Source organism: Penaeus chinensis, chromosome 5 (genome assembly GCF_019202785.1).
Source record: "Penaeus chinensis breed Huanghai No. 1 chromosome 5, ASM1920278v2, whole genome shotgun sequence".
Classification (NCBI taxonomy): Eukaryota; Metazoa; Arthropoda; class Malacostraca; order Decapoda; family Penaeidae; genus Penaeus; species Penaeus chinensis.
Window position 1 is genome coordinate 16940873 of NC_061823.1, and position 9330 is coordinate 16950202.

Consider the following 9330-nt stretch of genomic DNA (forward strand, 5'->3'; position numbering starts at 1 on the left):
GGTTGAGAGACATTATAAACGTGATTTTTCCCAATTGCTGTTGTTCCCATCGACTCCCGAAGGCTGAGACGTTCGCCACAAGAACGATCTTGGGGACAAAAACAAGACACATCACAAAGTTGTCCATCTGGAACACTCACTCTGCGTCCTTCAAGAGCCCATTATCTCTCTCTCTCTCTCTCTCTCTCTCTCTCTCTCTGTCTTTCTCTCTCTCTCTCTCTCTCTCTCTCTCTCTCTCTCTCTCTCTCTCTCTCTCTCTCTCTCTCTCTCTCTCTCTCTCTCTCTCTCTCTCTCTCTCTCTCTCACAAGACCACTGACGAAATGACAATCTCGCCGGAAAAAAATGGAGAATGGCGTCGCACTTAAACCAGGAAATTCGAGTAGATTTCACACCGTTTACTGCGTGGGTCTCATCAAATTAGTGGTGTAATGGATTTTTTTTTTTTTTTTTTTTTTTTTTAAACTCTCTCAGCCAATGTTCTTGAGCTAGAAGAGGCAAACGTATAATATAATCTTTGCGATTACAGAGGCCCCGAAGTATGGCAAACTATTTCTCTCTCATTTTACTGTTTTTTGTTTCCAACAGCAATTGTCTTGTTTATCCTTCGTTGAAATACCTCGCCCCCCCCCCCCCCTTCCCCTTTTGAAGCACCCCTTCCCCATCCACCCTTCCTTTCCACCTCTCCATTCTTCCACTCTCCCTTTCTCCCTCTCTCCCACCTTCCTTTTACCCCCTTCCACCTAAACCCTCCCCCCCCCCCCACCTCCAGTACTCCCTTACCCTTCCAACCCAGCCCTCCTTCCCCATCCACCCACCCTTCCACCCCTCCCCCTCCCCTTCCAGCCTCTTACCCATCCACCCACCCTCCCACCCTTCCCCTTCCCCCTCCCCCTCCCAACCCACCCCATCCCCTCCACTCTTCCACACGGGCGCTGACCTTCTTCTTATCTTCCAGGGTCTGCCACTCCACATCCAGGTGGACACGTACGAAGACCCCCGAGATGCGGCCACCCTTGTACACCGAGGGTACTGCCAGATCAAGGTTTTCTGCGACAAGGTAAGACTCTTTGACGCGATCCAGTGTTTTGTCGCGTCTGGCTATATAGTGTGATATATATTTCTTTCTTTACTTCTCTCTTTTTTCTTTCTTTTTTTTCTATTTTCTTTCTGATTTTTTTCTTCTTTTTTTTTTATTATTCTTTTTCCTTCTATTTTTTTCTCTCTTTCTTTGTATTTCTTCTTTGTCTTTTTCTATCTGTTTTTTATTTCTTTTGCTTTTCTTTCTCTATCTTTTATTTCTTGTTTTTCCTCTTTATTTATTTTTTTTTTGTTTTATTTTTTTTTTGTTTCTTTTCTTTATTTTTTTTTTTGTTTTTCCTGTGTTTTTTTTATATTTGTTTCTCACTTTCTTTTCATTTCTTTCTCTCTTTTCTTTCTTTTTCTTTCTTTGTTATTCTTTATTTTTTATTCTTCTTTTTGTTTTTATCCTTATTATTCCTTATCTCTTCGTTTAATTCTTTTTTATCCTTTTCTTATTCTTTTTCAATCGATCATTCTTTTTTTCTTTTTCTTCTCTGCCTTTATTTATTATTTGCTACTCTTTCTCTTTTGTTTTCTTTTTATTTTTATTTTCTCTATGTACATATTTTTTCTTTTTCTCTATTCATTATATTTTTCTCCTCTTTTTCTTAGTTTTGATCTTTATTTTCTTCTCCTTTCCTTCCTTCATACTTTCCTTTTTTTACTTTTTCTTTGTTTATTCCTTTTGTTTTTTCTTTTTATATTTTTACTTCATTTTTTGCTCATTTGTTTCGTTGTTCATGGTTTTATTTCTACTTTTTCTTTACCTTTGTTGTCGTTTTTCATTAATCTTTGTTTTCGTTTTCTTATATACATTTCGAGAACCTGTCTAATAATAAAAATCATAGGTTTTCAATAAATAATCATGATAAAGAAGGAGAAGAAGGAGAAGAAGAAGAGGAGGAGGAGGATGCATTTTATCGTATTTAATCAACATTTTCGTAATTTTGTAACTCTATACCACTTCATTTTTTTTTTTTTTTTTTTCAAGAATAAAAAACATACATTTTCAGTTTGGTTTGGTTTGCGTGTGTAGAATCAACATAATATTTGAGTGTTAATACCATTAACGATACTTTTATTGTCATTCGCCATTGGGTAGTGACATAATGATTATTATCATCCTCATTAAGTTATATGGACATCATTTATATCAATGGAATAGCGTTGATTGCAATAGCGTGTGCGAACCACCAAAAGACCTTAAATTCAATTAATTCCCAATGATCATAGTTTATTTTTTTGGTATTAGTGGTAGAGTATAGATGTTTAATGACTCTTTTCATGACTCATATCTCTAGAATATCACTCTTTCACAATATTACGCATTATAGCATATATCTTACTTTAGTGCACCATACCTCACTATCAGTCTCATCTCTCTCTCTCTCTCTCTCTCTCTCTCTCTCTCTCTCCCCCCCCCCCCTTCTCTCTCACCCCATTTTTTTTCTCTTCTTCCTTTTTTCCCTCATCTCCTCCTTCCCTCTTACATTCCCTCCGTCCTTCTGTATCATCCCTCCTCCCTTTCCATCACTCTTCCCCTCTCTATCCCACTCCTCTTCCCCTCTCTCTCACCCTCTCTTACCCCTCCTCCCCTCTCTCTCACCCTCTCTTTCCCCTCCTTCCCTCTCTCCCCCCCACTCCCACTTTCCCCTCGAACTGACCCCCTTCCTCCCTCCCTCCCATTCACTCATATACAACTCCCCTCCTTACAATTCTTTACACCCACTTCTTTCCCGTCTCTCTCTCTATCTATCTATCTATCTCTTTCTCTCTCTCTCTCTCACCCTCCCTCCTTCCCTCACTTTCCCTCTCTCCCTTCCACCCTCCCTCCCTCCCTCCCTATCTCTCACCCTCATTCACTCCCTCTCTCTCACCCTCCCTCCCTCTCCCTCACCCACCCTCCCTCCCTCTCCTTCACCCTCCTTCCCACCCTCCCTCCCACCCTCCCTCTCCCACCCTCTCCCACCCTCTCTCTCACCCGCTCTCTCCCCTCCTTCCCCCTCCAGGGCGCCGAGAGGAAGACGCGAGACGAGGAGAGGCGAGCCGCCAAGAGAAGAATGGCCGCCACGACCAGGAAGAAATACGAGGACTTGTACCACCAGCCGTGCGACCGCTCTGAGTTCTATTCCATGTCGGATCTCACGAAGCCGCCCGTGCTCTTCACGCCCGCGGAGGACATCGATAAGGTGTTGTGTCGTGGTTTTGTTTTTGTTGTTGTTGTTTATTGGTTTAGTTGTTTACTTGTTTGGTGAATATGGCTTTATTGTTTGATATTTATTGTGTTTTTATCAGTAGAGGATACGGATATTTTCAATGTCTCGAATTATGCTTTTTAAAAGATGAAGATGATAATAGTAATGATAGTGGTAGTAATAATGATAATGATAATGAAAACAATAATAATAAAACTGATAATAAGAATGATAGTAATAATAATAATAATAATAATAATAATAAATAATAATAATAGTAATAATGATAATGATAGTAATAATAATAATAATAATGGTGACAATGATGGTGATGATAACGGCAATAATAATAAGATAATTAATAATGATGATGATGACGATAATAATGATAATCAATCCTTAATTAAATCCTTTCTTTGCAGATGTCAATGGAACTACAAGGTTTCTACGGCCATGACACAGAAAATGGGCAAGTATCTAACTCTTAATATAAACAGAATCGATTTTCTTGCAGTATTTAATCGGTAATGAAGCTGCTAGGGATAGGAAGCAACCATTCGGAAACCAATTTCGAAAAAAAAGGGAAAATAAAAAGTCAATCTATTTTTTTTTTTTTTTTTTTTTTTTTTTAACGCTAAAGTTCTAATTTATGTCAATTCGTTCCAGAAATGTTTGTTTCCGATGACGTTTTATTTTCTATTGTGTTTGTATTTCATTCTTTTTCCCTCTAGATAGACGTATTAGTGGTCAGTTTAGTTTGAGGTTATTGAGAGTAGCACCTCCATTTTTTTATATATATATAATTTTATCTTCTCGCGTTATTGAAATCCTGTTCTTATTCAAATTATCGATCTTTCTCTCCTTCTTTCCTCTGTCCCCCTTCAAATAGCACTTGCATGATTGCATGTTGGCACGAAAATTAAACGAAGATAAGCAGGGTTGTCTGTTTATCATCGTTACCACTCAAAAAAAGAGAGAAAAAAAAAAAAAAATAAGGCCACGCGAGGGTAGACCATTTTTTTCTCGGTTCAGATATGGAATTTACTGCAGGGAATGACAGTATAGTAATGATGGTGCTACTGCCTCTGTTGTGCATTTATTTTGGGAGCATTGTTATTTTTTAAGCTAAGTCAGTGAATTAGGACTCTATAGAATTCTTAAATTGTTAAAATTTGGTTATGTTTTTGAGAGGAGGGAGGGTGGGTGCCATAAAAAGCCAAAAAAGGCCCTAGAAATGAATCGCAAATGAGGCAGTAGCACACGCGGCTTCAAGACTGATGCTGAATCCATTAATTTTGCCCCATATTTCCTATGCTATAGATCAGTCGGGTGTTTGCAGGGATTATGTAGTCTTGCTACGGAGCCTAAGCCCTCACCTGCCGCCACCTCGAAGACCTCTGGCACTGTGTTCTTGCTGAATGTGGGCTTGGAAGAGAAAATAACGGCTGGTTAATGCTAACTGTTGGTGTGTCCTGTCACAAGCACTTTCATAAACTGTCCAATTTGACTGTTTTTCCTTAGAAAATGTCCAATGAAGATTGAAACTTTTGAGTAAGACAGTTTATAATTAATTAATGAAAAAATGCAACCAGGTGAGGCATCTGTGTCAAAGTTTGCAACAGTTAAAGGTTACATGCAAATATCTAAGCCCGTAACCCCTTCATTTAAGAAAAAGGCACACACACCTTAAGCCTCAAGGGTCGTTAGAGACAGATATCGAGCCCTAAGCATTGCATTGATCAGAAGAGCATCACGTGTAAGTCAATCCACAACGGCTCGGAAAGGCAGTGAGCCGGGAGAGTGCGAAGCCGAGGGGGGGCTCACCTGGTCCCCGCGAGGCCGTCGAGGTGGTGGCAGAGGTGACAGGCGGCAGCAGTAGAGGTGATCGTGACGTGTGTTCTCCCCTCCCCCAGTGGCTGCAGTGTGGGGGTAACGGGGGCTGTAGGAGTGGAATGTTCGCCCCCCTCCAACCTCTCCCCCCAGCACGTGTTCCCCACAACCCCAGGACGCTGCATGTCCCCTCCGCACAGCCTCGACCCCCCGCCCCCTCCTCCTCCCCTGCCTCCCCCTCCTCCCCCAACCTCAAATATCCTATCCACCACCACTACTATCACCCAGTTAGCGCCCCTACAGGTCCCCCCACCCAGCGCCGTCTCGCCAAAAGCCAACAGCAGTAGCTACAAGTTCCACTACAGCTTCCCACAACCCTATGGGTAAGACACGCCCCGCTCCGCCCACACCCACACTAACTGGGACCAAAGATAACCCCCCTCCCCCTCTCCCTATACCCTATACCCTTCCCGTTGCCCCCCATGTCAACCCCCCAACACTCCCTCCCTCACCCTCCCTCTCCACCCCTCCTCCCCATGTACCCTCTGCCTCCCCCCTCCTACTGTGTCTGCGTCTGACCCCCCCCCCCTTACCCATTCCTACAATCACCCCCATTCCTTCTAATCCACGAACTTGTCATTCCAACTAATCAAACCCTCATGTCGTTTGTCTCCGTTTGTGTATGTGCTTCGTCCGTGACACTGACCCCCTTTTGCCTTGCTTCTGCAGCCAATCACATCCACGGCATCTCCTTGAGATTTACCTACATGTATACAGCTCATACACAATTGTCTCACATACAAACACAAACCCTCACACACAATTGTCTCACATACAAACACAAACCCTCACACACAATTGTCTCACATACAAACACAAACCCTCACACACAATTGTCTCACATACAAACACAAACCCTCACACACAATTGTCTCACATACAAACACAAACCCTCACACACAGTAACAAACAAACACACGCAAATAGAAACACACACACACACTCTATCTCACATTCACAATCTCTGTCACACTCACACTCATACTCACAGATATACAAAGGCGCGTAATTTTGTACACGCACACACTCACGGATAAACAAACAAACACAAAAGACATATGCACACAAAGAACAAAAAAGTATATATACAAAGTTACACACTATATTAATTGTGATAAGACGCATTTACAAGCAATGCTTTACCTAACACCATTATACTGTCCAACTTTCAAATATCTATAACCTTGGGAAAACATTGACATATATTCAGAACGTTAGTTATACATACCGAAAGTTGCTACTGATTCACCTACATCGTTCTTGAATATTACAACCAAACGCTAACGCCTTGCCTCCAAATTCTTTCTCACTTACACTCTTGGAATTACAATGTACATGTCACTCCTTCAATATACTTTCCCTGTAACTCACCACAGTATCGCAGTATATTCAAATACGACACTAAAGAGGGACTTTTTGTTTAACTACATATAACAACGACTACATGATACCTACATAGACAATGTCCAGAGTCCAAGGACTAAAATACAACAACAAAAATAAATAAATGAATAAAAGATATCTATACATACAATACACAATTCACCTACAGAAAAAAAGAAAGAAAAAAAAATCTTATGTATTCCTGACGCAGTTCACACAGAACATGATCTAAACTGCAATAGGCTTGACCTCATCCCATTGCACATAGCTCCTGCAAGTTGCATAATGCTTTTCCTACCAACATATCCTCACCCTCTGCAACATATATTGGGTGTTGTGGCAGTCTGTATATTATGTGATTCTAAAAGCCTGTATCTTCTCTTTCCTTAGCTAACATTCAGGATGCAATGTGTACAAGGTATGTACGTATCCTCATGTGCGTGTAAGGTGCATGGAACCACATGTCTACACACGTACTCTGACCACATGGCAAACGAAATTATTTGTTACATTATTATGATTGGATCCTTAGAATCCTACATGTTTCTCGTTGGAATTGTTATGATTGGAAAGTCGTATTGAATTACCTTCCTGTTTGTTTTTTATGTTTGTTTATAGATAAACACGTCTGTGTAATTGCAAATATATTAGTATAAAGATGTTGCAGATAGATGTGTACAAGAATAGCATTCACATGAAAAGGACCAACACACACACACACACACACACATACACGCACGCACGCACACACGCACGCACACAGACACACACACACACACATACACACACTCACCCACGCCATGTACTAGCTCTAGAGATGAATGATTCTTTATCTGCTTTTCTGTCATTTCTTCGAGGTTAAGATGGAATTAGTAGACAAAGTATAATTTGAATGTGATTCAGTATGGTCTAGAATTGAATGCAAATATTATTTTCTTATTTTTCTCTCCCTCTTTATTTTACTTCCTTTCTTCATTTTTTTGTGTGTAATGATGGCATAATTATTATTATTATTATCATTATTATGGTGATGTTTTCGTGTTGGACGGTTTTAAAATATTAAGCAACTCGCCATAATGATTATTTTCCTTATATGTTTTGTTCACAACTTGTCCAGCATGAAATCTTCACATAATCTCTTTTTTTTAAATATAATTCGTTGCAGGTGTAGGTGGCATTTTTCCGTTGCAATGGTAGTCTCGGTAAAATCAAATGTCCGGCATTTTGTTGTCTAAAGGAATTTCTAATGACGCGGAATTATATTTCTGTATTCTCGTTATTACCGTAAGCTATTCAGAACTCAAGAATAAACCCACACAAATAATAATAACAGATGATTTTACTAAGGTTTCGGTCAACGGGTACGTTCCTCTCGCACCGAAAGCGATCTATTGTGAAAAAAAAAGAGAGAGAAAAAAATTAAGACAAATGAAGAACGAGATGCGTCCGATGAGCAACTCGCGCGCCAACCTACGGAACCATCCCACATTACCTTATCATATTTCAATTTTACTTCCTTCAGACTATCCCCACACCCCCATTTGATAACCTCCCACCCACCCACCCACCCTTTCTAACCACACTCCCTCACCACGCCCACGCTTACATTTCTCACCCCGCCCTTCCACCTGCAGAGACGGGCGCAAGGAGCTGACAGCCGGCCTTCCCAACGGATCCCTCGACAGCCCAATGGCCGACGTCTTCTCCCACGTATCCAAGAGGTCCAGACTCACGCCCCCCCTCACAGAGCGGCTCATGCTGTACGTAAAGCAGGACGGAGAGGAATACTACACGCCACTCCATCTCGTGCCGCCCTCGACGGTGGGGCTCCTGTCGGCGGTGAGTGTCGAGAGAAGGCTGGGAGGAGGGAAGAGAGGCGGAGGGAGGAGAAGGGAGGGAGGGAGGGGAGAGAGGGAAAGGGAGGGAGGGGAGGGAGGAAAAGGGAGGGAGGGAGGGAGGGAGGGAGGGGAGAGAGGGAAAGGGAGGGAGGGGATGGAGGAAAAGGGAGGGAGGGAAGGAGGGAGGGGAGAGAGGGAAAGGGAGGGAGGGAGGGAGGGGAGAGAGGGAAAGGGAGGAAAGGGGAGGAAGAAAATATATATGGGAAGAAAAGGGAGGGGAATGGAGGAAGAACAAGGAAGGGTAGGGAAGGGAGGAAAAAGGGAGGGAGGGGAGGGAAGAAAAAGGGAGGGAGGGGAGGGAGAAGTAGGAAAGAAGGAAGAGGGATAGGGAGGAAGAATGGGAGGGATGGGGTGGAAGGAAGGAAGGAGAAGGAGGAGGGGATGGGGAAGAGAAAGGGAAGAGGAGGGAGGAAAAAGGGAGGGGAAGGGAGGAAGGCCTTTTTCATCTTTCATCAGGAACTTAATCCCGTGTCATATCTGAATGTACCATGTCACAGGCGTTTACCATCAACCATTATTTATATTTACATTCATATTCGCATTCCATTCCATTTCAATCAAATCACAGTTCTGTCTAAAAACGCCAAATTTCACCTTAAGTGCACGACCAATTTCTGTCTCTTTCCGCAGATCGAGGAAAAGTACAAAATCCCCATGCAGAGTATCAAAAATGTCTACCGGAAAAATAAAGTCGGGTAAATATCATTTTATTCTGTTTGTTTTTCTTTCGTGAAAGGAAAAAAATTATAGTTCATTTGTTGAATATTCATTAAGTTGAATGCTTGTATTTTCTTCTTTTTCTTTTCCTATCATTTTCTCTCCGATAACACACACACACACACACACACACACACACACACACACACACACACACACACACACA

The 9330-nt window shown here is 41.9% G+C and overlaps 1 protein-coding gene across 2 annotated transcripts in view; it reads left to right on the top strand.

The window, feature by feature from the left end:
* Positions 1-9330, top strand: part of LOC125026032 (protein grainyhead-like) — a 134023-nt gene that overhangs the window by 22375 nt on the left and 102318 nt on the right. The window contains exons 4-8 of one of the 2 annotated variants that reach the window (XM_047614415.1): positions 957-1058; positions 3091-3270; positions 3699-3745; positions 8184-8388; positions 9078-9142. In XM_047614415.1, the coding sequence (XP_047470371.1) occupies positions 3142-3270; positions 3699-3745; positions 8184-8388; positions 9078-9142 (446 nt within the window). In that variant the 5' untranslated portion in view covers positions 957-1058; positions 3091-3141. Of the gene's footprint in view, positions 1-956; positions 1059-3090; positions 3271-3698; positions 3746-4819; positions 5490-8183; positions 8389-9077; positions 9143-9330 lie in introns of those variants that run through there. The other variant, XM_047614414.1, reaches the window with a different exon arrangement.